Source organism: Nyctibius grandis, assembly GCF_013368605.1.
Source record: "Nyctibius grandis isolate bNycGra1 chromosome W unlocalized genomic scaffold, bNycGra1.pri SUPER_W_unloc_2, whole genome shotgun sequence".
Taxonomy (NCBI): Eukaryota; Metazoa; Chordata; class Aves; order Nyctibiiformes; family Nyctibiidae; genus Nyctibius; species Nyctibius grandis.
Window position 1 is genome coordinate 5,988,993 of NW_027167473.1, and position 16,918 is coordinate 6,005,910.

Genomic DNA, 16,918 nt, shown 5'->3' on the forward strand with positions numbered 1-16,918 from the left:
AGCCCCCGGGCACAGCACCGGCCTCCTCCAGCGAGGAGGAGCAGCTTCCCCGCACTCCTGGCTCACCAGCGTGTTGTTTCCGTTGCCCCAAAGGTGCTTGTTCTCCACGTAAAGGGTCAAGCGTGAGTATTTAAAGCTTTGTTTTGGTACAAGCGGTGTTACACCGTACCCAGAGGGAATGCCACCGAAGGGCAGGGGACTTTAAATTACACACGACCTCGCAGCTGCACAAAACGCTCCGCTAACGCATGATTTCAGCGCTTTCTACGCGAGGCGTCATTCTTTCAGCATCCTCCAGCTCACACCAGAACAAGGCTGATCAGGTGGAACTTCTCCGGGCACGTACAGGATAAATCTATTCCCCAAACACGACACAAAGAGGGACACGTTCGGGGCGATACGTCACCTACGCAGCGTGACGCAGCAAGTGTGGGATGCCAGGGTACGTGGCCATGTCAGAACCTTGAGCCTTATCTAACTTAATAATTTCTTTCACAGCCCTCCCATTCCATTTTCCCCTTGCACCACTGGTCACCCCACACTAGCCACTCAGGCAAAGTGGTGGATGGCAGAGAAACCAGGTGGGGCTGCCAAGAAATCACAGAATCAATCCATCAATGAGGTTGGAAGAGCCCTCTGGGCTCATTGAGTCCAACCATTGCCCTGACACCACCACGGCAACTAGACCAGGGCACTAAGTGCCATGGCCAGGCTTTTCTTAAACCCCTCCAGAGATGGGGACTCCACCACCTCCCTGGGCAGCCCCTTCCAATGGCTAATGACCCTTGCTGAGAAGAAATGCTTCCTAATGTCCAACCTGAACCTCCCCTACCTCCCTTCAGGTAGTTGTAGACTGCACTAAGGTCACCTCTGAGCCTCCTCTTCTCCAGGCTAAACACCCCCAGCTCCCTCAGCCGTTCCTCGGAGCTCAGACCCTCCAGACCCTTCCCCAGCTTGGTCGCCCTCCTCTGCACTCGCTCCAACACCTCAACATCTCTCTTGAAGTGCGGGGCCCACAACTGGACACAGGATTCAAGGTGCGGCCTCACCAGTGCCCAGTACAGAGGGACCATCACTTCCCCAGACCAGCTGGCTACACTAGTCCTAAGAGAGGCCAGGATGCCATTGGCCTTCTTGGCCACCTGGGCACACTGCTGGCTCATGTGATCAGTGCTGTGTCCTCTGTGGTGTAATTTCAATGCTTCCATTCTCTCCTCGCTTCTCTCGTGTCAGACCCCAGTGGTAAATTCCAGAAGAGGGTGAGGGAACCTTGGAGAACTCCAAGAAGAAGGAGGAAGACGGGACACTTCGTGTCTGGAATCAGACCTTCCAGAAGGTCATAGAAAAAGGATGCTGGAAGGAAGAGACAGCAGCCACGTTCCTGCCACTACCATAACAGAGGTCCTCAGCGGAGGAGCAAAGGAAGGGAAGCTCTCTGCTCGATGACAAGCTTGCAGCCACAAATTGAAACGGATAACGGTGAAATACCAAGTAAGATGACTAAAATAGCCGGTCTTTCTCTAAGGCTGGGTCACTTGGATAATCTCATCCTGCTTACACAAATCCTTGAGTGTAGTTATTAAAACGGACCCGCCGTGGGTGGAGAAGTGGCTCTGAGTGCCCAGATGTGAAGACTTTTACCCAGCTGTGGCGTTTTGCCCCAGCGGAGTGACCAGGACCTCCCCTCAGAGGGGCTGAACTCTAAATACCGTCATTGATAACCGCCTCTAACCCTGATTATCCTCCGGTTTTGTGCATTAATATTCTCTCCTCTTTCCCCAGGAAGAGGTTCATATGCAGAGCCTTGTGCGCCATAGGCTGAACACAGGATAAATATCTAATTATACAGATGCTATATGAATAAATCAGATCCTAAAAGCCACAGTCTCTAAAAAGCTACTTTAAACCAGCCAAATGTGGATACATCTGCTTTCACATTAGACTACCTATTGATGGCAATCCTAATCAACTCCATAATCCTCCGCCTTCTTTCCAGGCTTGTCTGCCAGGAGGGATCAAGCCTTTTTCCCAGCACTGAACCTCGCTCCTCTCGTTCTCGTTAAGGGGACAAACTCATCACCAGATGTTTTAACCGGCTGCAGCTCGTGGAGTGGCCCTGATGGGTGGTTATTCCAGCAGAGAGGCTGGACCGAAGAGCCGGGATGGCTGGTGGCATCAGCCTGCTGCTGAAGGACTCGGCACTGACGCGAGAGGCCAGAGGAGGGCGACCAAGCTGGTGAAGGGTCTGGAGGGTCTGAGCTACGAGGAACAGCTGAGGGAGCTGGGGGTGTTTAGCCTGGAGAAGAGGAGGCTCAGAGGTGACCTTAGTGCAGTCTCCAACTACCTGAAGGGAGGTTGTAGCGCAGTGGGAGTCGGCCTCTTCTCCCAGGCAACCAGCGCTAGCACAAGAGGACACAGCCTCAAGCTTGGCCAGGGGAGGTTCAGGTTGGACATTAGGAAGCATTTCTTCTCAGCAAGGGTCATTAGACACTGGAAGGGGCTGCCCAGGGAGGTGGGGGAGTCACCATCTCTGGAGGGGGTTAAGAAAAGCCTGGACATGGCACTTAGTGCCATGGTCTAGTTGCCATGGTGGTGTCAGGGCAACGGTTGGACTCAATGATCCCAGAGGGCTCTTCCAACCTGGTTGATTCTGTGATTCTTCTCCTCTTACCTCACATGCTAGCCAGGCTGTATTTACTAGGTAGCACATGAAGTTACTAACAGAACCCTAGATCAAAAGTAGCTTTGAAAACCCAACCAGCATCCCATGTTTGCTGTCCAGACAAGCCAATTTTAACACACGATCGGAGCTGAGAGTTCGTATTTTGAAGACTGAGCTTCTAACTCCATAAGTGTGGAGGAGAGCTGGGAAACGGGAACTCAGAGGCAGAAAACCCCACAGGCTAATAAAACCAACCCAATCTTTACTATTTTTAAAATCTCATGATTTCTTTTTTTTTTTTTTTTTGCAGATGGGAGAGCAAATATCACCATGACTCATGATATTTGAACCTTTTGAGGTCAGCAGTCCTACGACAGCTTCTCCACACTGCTCTGGCTACATAACCAAGCCCTACGACAACTGTAAGGTGGCATTGGGGTTTCCAGCCCCAAGTCAGGAATTCTGCTGGCCTAGACTATGGGCCAGGACATCCCACGGGCTTCGATTCGGGATTGACTACAGGAAAGTGGGTTTCAGGTTCATTTCTGACATTTTCTCTATGTTCCCATGGCACAGAGGGTGAAGTGACGGGAGGTTTCTGCCTTAAGAAATTTCAGTGCCGTTGGGCTCAATATGAGACCATGGACATTGTAGCACACTTTAGAGTCTGCTGAAGAAGTATTTGGTAAGATAAGTGGACGGAGTAAGATTTTTAATAGCTCATACAGTGCTGAGCAGTTCACTGATTGTACACACCCCACAATGAACAAGTAATTTCAGATTATAAGGGATGCTAGGAAAAATTTCATCATAGAAAGGGTTGTCAAGCTACCCAGGGAAGTGGTGGAGTCACCATCCCTGGAGGGATTTAAAAGATGAGTAGATGTGCTGAGGGACGTGGGTTAGTGGTGGCCTTAACAGTGTTGGGTTAATGGTTGGACTTGATGATCTTAAAGGTCCTTCCCAACCCAAATGATTCTGTGATCTTTGCTTTTGCACCATCTAGAGTGATCAGTGCTGTAGTCACTGCTCGTTCTGCGTTACTAAGAGGTTTCCACGTGTTCTTGGTCAATTGTTCTCCGTTAGCAGTAGCTGCCATTACAAAACAAATGTTTTTGAAGCATAAGGCAATCAAGGACCTGATCTTATGTCCAATCTTTAGGAAAAAAAAATCACACTGTAATAGAATGATTTCATTAGTAACAATATCTGTTCTCTCCAGTGGGTTCTGTGTTTTAGCAAATGACAAATACCTCCTTGCATCAGAACTCCTGCAAACTCGGATTCCTCCCCGCTCTGCCACGAGAAGCCGGGGAGGGAGCGGGAGAGGAGCGCTGCTCCTCACTGATTGCACGTTGCCATATGGAAGGCTTTTCAGCTGTTACCTAGTTAGGCCTCGCAGCCCCTCTATCTAGCAGTTAAATATTATTCTGTCACTGTTTCCCTTTGTATAGACGGAGAAAGCGAAGCTCGGAGAGGCCACGGGCGCCGCGGCGGTGCTGCAGCTACATCGAGTCCGTGGTGCCAAGGGGATGAGAGCCTGGGGCTCCCTGCGTACGCTGCTCCGGCACGGGACCTCTGCCCCAGCTACACGGGAACATACTCTGAAGATGACCTTTGTATGTGGAAATTACTTGTACTTGAAAATCATCCCTGACCTCAGATGGCCAGGCAAAAGTAGAGGTAGAGACGGTGCAAACTGGGAAAAATTGGAAAATCAGGTAAAGTCCTTTGCATTGTCCACCCATGCAGGTTGGAAGAGCCCTCTGGGCTCATCGAGTCCAACCATTGCCCTGACACCACCATGGCAACTAGACCAGGGCACTAAGTGCCATGGCCAGGCTTTTCTTAAACACCTCCAGAGATGGTGACTCCACCACCTCCCTGGGCAGCCCCTTCTAGGGTTGGCCCAGGCTGTAACCAACGTTGGCATTTTTGCTTCTTACAGTCTTTTTTCCCCTCTCTTTGCATAAAATTTGGTCTCTAGTTGTCCAGGAATATCACCCGGAGGGGGGAAACTGTTGGGTATCTCTCATTCCTTGGAGATCTTCAGACAAAAGATGTTCTGTGCAACATTCGTCATTTTTCCCATTAAAGAGGAAGAATTTAGCTTTCAGAGTGAATTTTAACCCTTCCTATAGTAAAACTGGATTAGATGCATTAGTAGTGGAGACAGTTGTTGAAGAACAGAACGCTTCTGTTCTTCTGTGATGAGAAAATAAGTCTGCGAGGTCTTTGGGCGCTAGTTCCACGATGTTTTCTTTTTACTGGGTAAAAATCCTTCAGGAGAAAAGGGTGTTTGTCCCTTTGATTTCATTGAATAATGAATAATGTCCTCAAACATATCTTGCAACCTGACTGGTTGGACTGAAGACGTCAGGCTGCTGGCTCTTCTCAACGGAAATGTATGATTTTGTGAGTAATTAGGGCCACGCAGTGGTTTCACAGGGTATTTTGTATTCTATCAAATATGTGTGGTTTTAATTTCTATACAAAACACACACTTAAAACACACAGCAAACCAACTGTGAGCACACACGTATTCCAGAAATCTCTCACTGAAATGACATGCTAACACTTTCCCATGAACTTTTCCTTTCAGCAATCCTAATTAATACTCCAAAAGCACTTTTATATATATATATTTATATATATAAAGTGGATATTATTTATTATTATAGAACATCTCTGGATGTGTTTAAGAAAAGCCTGGACATGCCGTGGTCTAGTTGCCATGGTGGTGTCAGGGCAATGGTTGGACTCGATGATCCCAGAGGGCTCTTCCACCCTCATTGATTCTGTTAATCCAGATGTTATATTAAAATACATATTTTTATACCACAGCCGTTTCTAGAAGCCTCTGTCACCCTGCGCTGCGCAGGCGCCGTGCTGAGCCTGACCTGAAGGGGTTACAGCCTGGATGAACAGAGATGGCCAAAAAAAGGCACCTGGAGGTGAAGGCACTCACAAAACTCTCCCTCGGGTAGGCAGCGAGCTTGGGGAGCAAGGTCCAGCTTCCCCGGTGCCGCTCCCTAACACCGCACCATATTCCCGTCGACTGCTCAAATTCACACTTAAATGCTTCACACATGGTGGTGCCAACTTCTAGAGCGAAATATGCTTATTCGGAGGACCTCGAAAGCTGCTTTTGCTTGGGAAGTAGTTCACGTGGAGCCAGATGAAGAAGGAAATCAACTGCTTGCTGATCAATTCAGTGCCGCCAACTCTTGGGATTTGATCAGGAGCCTTGCAGTATTTCCTGCTCTTTTGGGGGGTTATTTTTTTTTTTTTCCTAAAGCCTCAGCTCCAAAACTTCTGTAATTACATTAAAATCTAGATTTCATTAAAAATAACACTCTCAGGCCCTCGGAGCTATGGACAAAACCTGAAAGAGTGATCAGAGTGTTGCGAAAAGTTCTGAAGAAACCAAGAGGCAAACCCAAACCCACCACATTTATCTCCAAGAGTTTGCTGAATTTTGGGAAGCTGAGCCCAGATTTTTCCCGTCCCTCCGTCCCTGCGTGATGTGAGGTGACGCTCAGCACCCCACTAGCCATCATTTTGGCAGATATTATTTTTGCACTTGGAACGTCCTTGGTTATTTACTGCAGTAGCCACAGCAGAGGAGCCTTCAGCCATGAATTAAGCGCAGCTCGTTTCTTCAACCTCGCTAATAAAGCACCAAATGCACCTTGCATTTTAAACCCTTCCTTCCAAATATCACAGCGAGGAAAAACCCGAAGCGATGGCTCATGTGAGAGGCGAAGCAACTCAGGAATAGTCTTTAATAAGACAAGTTGGAGCTAAAAACGCAGGCGCTGCAGCCCCGAGAGCGGCGCCGAAGTGGTTAACAGACATATGCTGTATAATTAGGAGATGCATTAATGATTATGAATAGTAAATGACTTGGTGCAAGGCAAAAAAATCTAGTCAAAAGGGACAGGCACCTATCGTACGTGTTTATTAGAAACTGGATATAACCAGAGGATTCTGCTATTAAGGATCCTGCATTATTGGTGTAAATACTTCCAAGGGTACATCAAATTGTAATCTTTCATACGACATCCATCAAACCAGGCTGGAGATTTTGACAAACATTAAACACAGTAAGGAGGCAATTATGTATGCATGATTTAATCTGCAACTAATTAATATGCAAATTTATTCATATGTTAGTTACTAAATTAAAAATGCAAAGAAGCCCTTATGGTGATTCTCAAAATTTTGCACAAACAGAACATTTAAAATATAAGAAAAAATGAAGTTTTTTGGGGAAACCTGCGGCATACTTTAAATCTTTGGAAACCTGTTGCACGGAGATGGTTCAAAAATATTTACTTAAACACCGGAGAACGCTAAAAAGCGCCTTAATTTGACGTTAGAAGGCGGTGGCAGAAAGGTTACACGCAGATCTCTGGAAGTCTTAGGAGATGTGCACTAATTATCAAACAAACTGGATCCTACCCCAAACTCCCCCAGCCTGCAGAAAAACCCTCTCAGCGGCTCGCTCCGGGGCCGAGCCCACGGCTGTGTTACCCCCACGGCGCTCACACAAAAGCCCCCGCGCTGCTTCCACCTTGAGTAGGTTTTATGTTTAAGGAATCTTCTGGAAAGGTTGAAAATCAGAGGTGCGAGGGAACTAATTGGGTGAAGGCGGACAGAAAGTGCCTTTAATTCTTTTTTTTTTTTCCAGATGCATCTTCAAAGAACAACAAGGATGCAAACAAGCAGCAGGCGTTGAGAATATTTCCTAGAGGATTGCTACGGCTAGGATTCCCAATAGTTTCCACCCCCTAGTAAGGAAGTAAAGCACAACAATTAAGTATATATTATACCATTGTTTGCATTTGGAAGATAGGCGTGGGGTTGATGTGGCAGAATTTCCTTTCAGCTGCTTTTCCAGGGAGAGTTCAGCTATATTCTGAGCTGCTCCAGCGTAGCCAACACACGAGGCACAGGTTGAGTACGGAGGACAGCACACTAAGTACCTCCACGCTGCTTCCTGGGCCACTGAGCTCTCACTATTTCCCTTTTCTTATTTATTTTTTTCCTCCTAAAAAATAAAAATACTCAGCTCTGCTGCAGGCCGGTGCCAGAAGAGGATGTTGGCATCAGCTGCTCCTGCTCCCACCGCCTCGTTTGGTCCCTCACCCTGAAATCCCCCGGGGTGGGGGGTCCCGGGGAGGTCCCACCCGGGCACGGGGCCGCGGAGGGGACCCTCGAGGGTGCTGGCGAGAGCAGCTTCGTGTGCTGGGTGGGATCGCACGTAACGGTGCCCGAGTGACGTTTGTTATTAGAGAAACCACGAACTCTTCTTCAATTTTAATCGATACGGTTGTCGGGGCACTTCCTTCTTTTGTGATTCACTGAGGCAGAGCGCTTTTAGGATCAGGAAAGAGGATCCAAAGATCAAATGTGCCCGATTGAAGGGGAAAAAGTCTAGACTGGAGCGGAAAACCGCAGCAAAACGGCTTTGAAAATACAAACCAGCTTGGTTGTACGTATTTAAATCGACTTTGTTGTGCCTTGATAGGTGATTCTTGATTTTTTTTTAGGCCAGAGCCGAATGTAAGGCTTTTAAAAAGCTTAAACGTACACATTTATGCATTCATTACACAGTGTTAAATCTAATTTGTTCTTTTTACTGTCACAGGAAGCACATGTTTAAAGCAATCTGTTTCCTCATATGAATGCTTTCCTGTCTGTTTGAAAAAAATTGCAACACACTTTACCCCAAGTAACCAAGAGGTGATCATAAATATCCCTAAATAGCATTAAACAGATATGAAAGACATTAACACTTCCAGAATGCCAAAGTAGTATTAAAAAAAAAAATTCTAACAGATGCTCCTAGGTCAAAAAGTGAAATGTGTGTTTCCTGAAAAAAACACTCTCATCAGAATCATAAATGAACTGTGAGCAGAGAAATGAGGTGTTGCAGAGCAAACGAGAGGATCTTTTTGGTGAAGGACTCTCGCACACCATTGCCAAAGTGTGGTTGCAATAAAAGAGCCCGAATTCAAGGCGATTTCGCTGCAAACCACCCTCCTTTGTGCTCCACGAGGACAAGGGAGGGCGGCCCGCTCCCGACCCGCCGGCCCCGCGCCCGCCACGCCACCGGGGCCTGCCTCCGCCAAACTGGACCGCGACCAAGCGATTTAACTTTGCCTTGTCACTCCGTTTGGCTCGCGCTTGGCAGGGAAAAGATGTTCTCATCTGGAGAGGCAGGAATATGCAAATGGAGTTTAAAATACCCAAGTCACCGCAGCCCCTCTGGCTGCGGAGCGGGGCCGCGGGGCTCCCTGCGTGGGGGTCTCACGGTGCCGGGCGATGCCGCTCCACGCAGAGCAGGGCAGGACAGGCCGTGCCGTCCTCCTCGAGGTGTTGGAAGCAAAACGCAACACGCCTTTACGGGTAGAAACCAGCTGCGGCGTGCCCCGCGCTCGGGCGCTGACTTTGGCCTGGCGCAAGGAGCTGGATGCCATCGAAAATAAAATAACAATGAAAAAACAACCAGCCATTGTAGGCCGCTCAGGTTGCGTGCCAAGAAGCTGTCAGGGGAGCTTCGCTATGCATTTAACAACGTTAATAGTTATTGGAGCTCTTGATGCAATTTTTTTTTTCCTCTATATTTTCGCTACACTGATTTATTTTTGCTCATTTCAAAAAAATCCTTCGGAGCAAAAATTAATGTCCCTTTGATAAAACACAGGGACTCTGTTAACAAATGTACTCCAGACAGAGTGTGAGTGTATCAATCTTGACGGAGTATCTTCAACTTCCCCAGATAACTTCTTCATCATCGCCACACCGCATCGCTCTCCCCACCCCGACCCCGTTCTGAAACGGAAGAAAAACTTCAAGCAAACGAGATGAAATAAATCAATCCCCATCCTTTCCTAAAACCACCTTGGAAAGGGCCTGATGATCCAAGATAGGATTTAAGTGCTTATATCTGAACTGCTGAACTGTGCTAATCGGGGATCTGAAGGCGCCGCGCTGCTTGTAACGAACACGATCGACAGAGAATATTGCCAGAAAAGCCACAAAATCAAATTATTGCATAGAGAATTTTTTTTTTTAATCTTTAAATGCCTTTTCCTAACAATTATCCTCAAGTTCAAATTAAGTGCTGAGTTTTCCAGCTTAATTCCAAAATGAAAAATAAAAAAAGAATTACAAACGACATGGCTATAGAAGGAAAATGATTGAAGGCTGGACATGCAATCACCATGTATTTTTATATTTATTAACAGAACAAAATGTAGTTGCTGGGTGTCTACTGTGTCTCATTTTGCCCCTTTTTTTGCAGGCACTGAAATCCTCCGGCTTTGTTGGCCAACCAGTGCCTCCTGCACTACTCACAGTGCTCTGGAGAGGGAGTCTCTGCTCAAGCTAAACACAAACCCCCCCTTCATCCCACACCGCTGTTACCAGCTGCTGAGAACGGGCCACAACTTCACTACTGGATTATACTGGGGGTTTGGAGGTCAAAATAGTTAAACATGTAAAAGTGGGTGAATTTTGCAGGAAAAGTTTTATTTTTAAATATAACCTAAGGCCAAGGTCTAAGAAAAATACACATATCGGAGCATCCCTTTCCAATTGCTTCTTCATGTTGAAGATATCCTGGGCAACTCATTAATAACTATAAACTAAACCATTTTAATCTGCATTTTCTCTACCTTTTAATCTATTTCAAAACACCAGCACCGCAGCATTGTGTCTGCAAAATGACTTCTTAGTCCTTCAGGAGCGATTTCAGGTAGGGGTTTGCAACAGACGGTCTTTTAACCCATCACCTCACCGGTGTACAGTGGATTTTATCCTTTCTTCGGTTTGATTTCATTTCCTAGGTGCTAAAGCTGCATTTCCAACTTTATTTATTTACTTCAAAGCAAAAAGCAGAGCTTTGTTATAACTGAAAAAAAAAAAAAGCAGCGTGGGGTTTAATGGTTGGACTCGATGATCCCAGAGGTCTCTTCCAACCTGAGTGATTCTGTGAATAAGGTTCTAATTTTAATATGGAAAAACCCCAAATCATAACGCAGGATGATTTCTATGGCTCACCGGGAGGGTGAGGAGGGACGCTGGCCAGGCTGCTTCCCCTGGGGCCACCGCGTGACGAGGACCTTGTCAAGCTGATAAGGCGGCCAGCGCGACAGCCCCTGCGCGCGTTGGGCTCGGGGAGAAGGTCCAGGCTGCGGTGAGGCAGGGCAAAGGCAGGTCTGGTCTCACCTCTGCGGGCTCTCAGGCCTCAGAAGTCACTGAATGATACTAAAATCTTATGATAAAATTATAACATTAGTTCCTGTTCTCCTCTCCTTAAGGCAGCTCCTACCTCGCTCCCCCTCACAAGTTATTAGCCGGGTCCCAGTGAGCTGCCTCCAAGTCTTCACCCCCACTTTACACAGAATCACAGAATCAATGAGGTTGGAAGAGCCCTCTGGGCTCATCGAGTCCAACCGTTGCCCTGACACCACCATGGCAACTAGACCAGGGCACTAAGTGCCATGTCCAGGCTTTTCTTAAACCCCTCCAGAGATGGTGACTCCACCACCTCCCTGGGCAGCCCCTTCCAATGGCTAATGACCCTTGCTGAGAAGAAATGCTCCGGCACGTCTCTGGTGGGTGACAACCCACCACTGAACCCCAGGAAGCTCCAAAGCACCCAACAGGTCCAGCATGGAGAAACGTCCCTAAAGACGCTGGCAGCAGCGACGTCGGCATCCCAGGACTGGCCGATTTTCTGATACAGCAGGTGGCACAGGGGAAGACAGGGACATTGTTTTGGACAAGTCCCATTTAAGTTGGATGTTTGAAGGGAAATTCATACGTATTTTTTCACTCGAGGTAGGAAGTCTGCAAAGTCTGCCCAAAAAGCACCAGCAGTGCTTCCTCACCTCCCAGTGAAATCACCACGGCTTCTCCGGTGGAAATCAGAATAAAGCTGTGGAAGAACTCCAGGTGGCATCCCAGGAGTATGTCTCTTTTCTTGGTTTTTGGAACCAAGCAGGTGTTTCCTTAGGATGTGCAACTGAGTCACACACTTCCTTCTCTGTCTGGCTAGCAAGGGCAGAGCTGGTGCGCTTGTAAATACACACACCAGCGAGTGCAGATACGTGTCTCCAGTCGAAGAGGGGACACCTTAAGATGAAAGAAAGAGGTTCTTGCCGTTAAAACTACGGCTGGGCAGATTTTATGTGCTGATTTGTCAACAAAATCAATTAATTTTTCAGTTCCTCTCTTCTCTTTTAACACAACTGAGATGACATTTGACTTCTCCCACTCTTTATTACAGAATCACAGAATCAATCAGGTTGGAAGAGCCCTCTGGGCTCATCGAGTCCAACCATTGCCCTGACACCACCCTGGCAACTAGACCATGGCTTCTGGCTGTAAAATCTTTCCCCCAAGAACTCTTTCAGTATCCACATTCAAAATGATGTTCAAGAGCTGTCCAGGCTGTGGTTGCAATCCTGCTCCTTGGTGCAGCCCAGCTCCTACTGCCAGACCCGGTTCCTTCACCCCAAGTCCACTCGCATCTATTTGACGAACGAAGAAGGGAGCTGAGCCCCAAGCCCCCTTCCCAAGCAGGAGGTTGCCCATCTTCCCCAAGGGCTCCTACAGATGCAGCTTCCAAGGAGATGGTTCAACCTGAGGAGCCATCACCTCCTCTTCTCCATTTTTAAGCCATTTATTTATTTTAAAGCTGTTGGTTCTATTAAGAGTAAATTCTATAAGTTCTATTAAGAGTAAATTAACCTTGGAAACCAGAAAGATGTGACCATGATCAGTGGCCAGAGCCATGGTCTCGTTTTGCAGTGAACAGCTACGCCAGGGCTGGGCCACGCTTGCTTTTACAGGCACAGATTTTACTCCTTCCATTTTGCTGTAGCCGGTCCTGGGGACAGTGGATGCCTGGGCACATCCCACCTCTCAGTTTACTACCAGCAGGGTGCAAGCTGGAGTAACTCCTGCACCATCCTCCCGTTTCACTAGATACCACCAGGACCTCTTACTATAACACGAACCTATAAAGCTGCATTTATCAGCACGGGTTGAGAGCTGAACACTCTCTGGGGCAGAGCAGGACGTGGGATTTCAGTTTGGGTTACAGCTCCTGGGTCTACCATAAACGGGGATCACACAACTTCAACCACGTGCTCTTCCCACGGAGGCCTTGGTGCAGTTGTAAAGGAGAAGAGTGTGCACAGAGAAGGAAAATGAATATATTGTATCATAACGACTGTACTTGATAGCACGTTTACCAGGTGATAATACCAAAAGAGAAAGCACTGGGCGATGGAGGAAATGAAGTCAGGATGATACAAGTTCCTGTAAAAACACCACTCAGACATGACCTCTACAACCTAAGCCCTTCCCTCTTTGCTCACTTTTTCCCCCAAAGACTTCCCATTCCATGCCCCATTCCTTCACAGACACTTCCAACCACACAAACCAGTGCAGCTTGCTCATTCCTGACTCTTTCTGGTCAAGATAAGAAAGGCAGAAAATGTCACATCACTTGGCCAACACTTAATGTAAAAGGTCAGATGTGATTAAACCATCGGCAGCTAAAATCCCAGAATCAACCAGGTTGGAGGAGCCCTCTGGGCTCATCGAGTCCAACCATTGCCCTGACACCACCATGGCAACTAGACCACGGCACTAAGTGCCATGGCCAGGCTTTTCTTCAACCCCTCCAGAGACGGGGACTCCACCACCTCCCTGGGCAGCCCCTTCCAATGGCTAATGACCCTTGCTGAGAAGAAATGCTTCCTCATGTCCAACCTGAACCTCCCCTGGTGAAGCTTGAGGCTGTGTCCTCTTGTCCTATTGTTGCCTGGGAGGAGAGGCCGACTCCCACTCCACTACAACCTCCCTTCAGGAAGGATGAAAATGGATGAAGGCTTCAGGTTAAAGAATAAAAGAACAGCAAAGCCTTAGGATGGAGTTAGGGGTGAGGAGGTGACCGTACAGAGGAGCCACCCCGATTGCACAATGAAATTAGGGTCATCTCCTGAAACCTCAGAGATGGGAGAAGCTCCACAGAACATGTTGGGCAAAGCCAACCTCAACACGCACCACGAAGGAGCACCCTGAGTCCCCACGGTGTCGGGCGGGCACCGGGGCACGGGACACAACCACCCCTGGCCCACGTCTCTGTTCAGACCAAGCTTCTGGAGCTCAACCTTTTGGTTCCAGCTTGGCTCCAGGCCTATCTCCAGTTTATAGCTGCTGTGATGAGCTGCGGCTGAGACTGGCCATGGGGGTCCAGAGTGGGCAGGACTGGCCCAGCCTGGCCTGGGCTGCACCTCCTCCCTGAGAGAGTCTCACCTTCCCGACGCCGAATTTCGGTCAAATCTTCATTATTTTTTTCAACTCTGATTGTTTCCACAGTCTAATTCCCTTTGTTTTCCAAACTCGGAGCCGTTTTTTATAATAAAGGGGAGCTGATCCAACGTATTTATTACCATTTATCATTGAACTTTTTATAAGCCTACTTATGAATTAATCAACAATAACTGCTTTCGCAAACGCTGCTGCATTAATCTCCATCCCCACCGCATAAATCACATTGAGAGCAAGTTAATATACATATTTTAAGAGAAACACAGCAATATTTCCACCCTATCGACTAAGTAGATTATAATCTAGTTAAGTCAATTTATAAACGCGTACACTTCATTCAGCATCATAAATCGGGGCAGTTCGGTGTGACACAAGCCAGAACCTAAATATAATCTGACCTTTGATAAGATATTTGTTCTGTTTGACACACAGCAGCAGCATTTCAACTGAGATGTTGTGATTCATGATATATGAAGACATCAAGCCCCAAATCTATCTGGGGGTTCACCGCAAACAGGCTGTCTCTCCTTCAGAGCCAGACTGTTCTTGTATTCACCTTACTGGGCTTTATTTAATTTATTTTAATTTATTTATTTTAATTTATTTCTTCTTGGAAGACAGAGCTAGGGGTGATTAAAATATTCAGCAATACCTTTTATAAAAGTGCCTTTTATAACACGGATACAAAAATATCCCCACAAATGCCCGGAGATGCTCACCTGCCTACAGAGCAATATTTTCAACCATAAAAAATGCAGTTTTTGGGTTTTTTTTTTTGCCCCCCCTGCAAACGACTTCACAAAACCCCAGCACAATTCCTGAGCCATCGCAGATAACTGCCGAGCTCGCTGCTAAAGTTTCATCTAAATTAAATCCCCCTCTAAGTTCAAGCCTAATAGTACTCGTAAAAACCTTTGGGGAGGATATTAGCTATTGCTGGAAAGGAGTCCAATAAAAACCCGAACCAAAAAACACATAGTGAAATAAATTTAAAATACACGTGTGGGAACTTATTTTTAATTAAAAAAAAATAGTATTAGGACTTTAGTGGAAAGTTGCATTTGAGAGTTTCCATATTTCAACAACTTACAGAAAAGATTTATGTTCGTATTTGTTTAACATTATAAAGATTACAATAATTAAATGATTAAATTAGGATGTTCATATGTGTTTTTTAGATTAAAAATGTATTATTTATAAAGTGACCAGTAACAAAACTCCTGTTTAACACAGTCACTACAATAACTGACGCCTTAAAACTACGCTAGTTTGCAAACTGCAAATGTACTTGGATTTATGGTAAAAACCATAAAACCCATCTGAGATTCACATGCCAATTTGTTATATATTCCACAAGATCGACTGCCACTCAGCTCCTCCTAAGAACCAGATTTTGAGATAAAACAAATAGAGTTATCAGGTCTGAAAGGGAAACCCTCCCCTCTTGAGTGGTTTGTTTGAAAATTTGATATTGATACGAAAATATGTATTTTTAAGTGATGCTGGAGAAAAAATTAGAATAAAAATACTAGAATAAAATGCACTCTTTAGCCATGCTGCTCTCTGAAACGTCGTACCACTTCTTTTAAACCCACTATTTTATATATCTCTTAATGGATTTTAAAGTAACGCTCTCAAAAGACGTACTGCACCTTGGTACAGCTTTTTCAGGAAAAAAAAACCACTGAGATTTTACACGAAAACTAAGAGAATAATGATTTGGATCACGAAACAAAGGACATCACCGAACCAAAGAGAAACACCAACACTGTGAAGATCTCACGATAAACACTGCAAAATGTGCCCAGCGTAGCTGGATGCCATCCGTAACCCTCCTTACAAAGAGGTTTCGGGGATATTCTCTCAAATATCAGGGAAACCCCTGGGTAATTACTCTGTGGTTACTCCTTGAGCAACCCACAATGCCTCTGGCAGCAGCTGGGTGCCAGCGGTTGTCACCTGGCGTCACCCCCAGCTGCAGGTACCGCAGCTCGCGTGAAAACGAAGCCGTTCGCCCCGCACCCCGGGGCCAGACCCACGGCCACGTCTCACCAATCCTCTCCGCACACCTCTTTGACCACGCAAACCCCGAGACCGGCAGCAGCCCCACGCTCATCGCTATCTGCCCGCAAGCGAACAAAGCCGAGCGCAAGCGAGCGAGCAGCCGAGTGGTACTTACTGAAGATGGTAAACCTGGAGGAACTTTGCGAACTTTCTTTGTCTGGACTTCTGAAAAAAAAAAGACAAAACGATGTCTTCATAAGGCTTTTTTTTTTTAATTGCACTGAGGTTTTGTACAGACCCAGCCCTGCCCCTCGCAGCACATTTGGTACCACCGAGTGGATGCCGCTGCTCTTAAGTCCGACAGTAAAATGCTGATTAAATGCTGATAAAACTGTTCATATTTTGATCTCGAGTGTTAGGGCCTTTGTTTTTGCCTTTGCTTTGAAAAAGGGATTTTTTTAAGGCTCCTGGCACGGACAGAGAGGAGCAATGAGGTTAAATAAACCCCTCCGAGAGTCCCGGCGGCGTGCGCGTCCGCTCCGCCACTCATTGTATTTCTTTCCAAGTATCGCCAAACAGGCCGAAACTCCAATTATTTGTTGAAATAGGAAAAAAAAAAAGGTTGAAGACAAAGTCACTCACCCATAGAGGTGCTGTGGAGAGGCCTCCGCCGGGGGTTATTGCTAGAATACTGATAGTACTGGGAGCCAGGCTTCGTGGGGGAGAGCGCTCCTGGGTTGCCAATATCCATGTCACCTCCGAGGAGACTTTGCTAAAAGATTAAAAATATAGACGTGTGTGCGCGGGCATGTTCAATCCGACTTTCCTCATCATTAGCTAGTTCGCGTCCCTAAAAATAACGCGGTAAAGAAACCTTCACGAGCAACTGAAAGGAGA

The 16,918-nt window shown here is 46.7% G+C and overlaps 1 protein-coding gene across 15 annotated transcripts in view; it reads right to left on the minus strand.

Annotated features, from left to right (window-relative positions):
* The window catches only part of TCF4 (transcription factor 4), a 189,356-nt gene that overhangs the window by 61,971 nt on the left and 110,467 nt on the right, over positions 1 to 16,918 (minus strand). For 14 of the 15 annotated variants that reach the window (XM_068424368.1, XM_068424379.1, XM_068424378.1 and 11 more), the window contains 2 exons: positions 16,664 to 16,793; positions 16,197 to 16,246 (listed from right to left, as the gene is read on the minus strand). In XM_068424368.1, coding sequence (XP_068280469.1) covers positions 16,197 to 16,246; positions 16,664 to 16,793 — 180 coding nt within the window. The remainder of the gene's footprint in view (positions 1 to 16,196; positions 16,247 to 16,663; positions 16,794 to 16,918) is intronic. The other variant, XM_068424366.1, reaches the window with a different exon arrangement.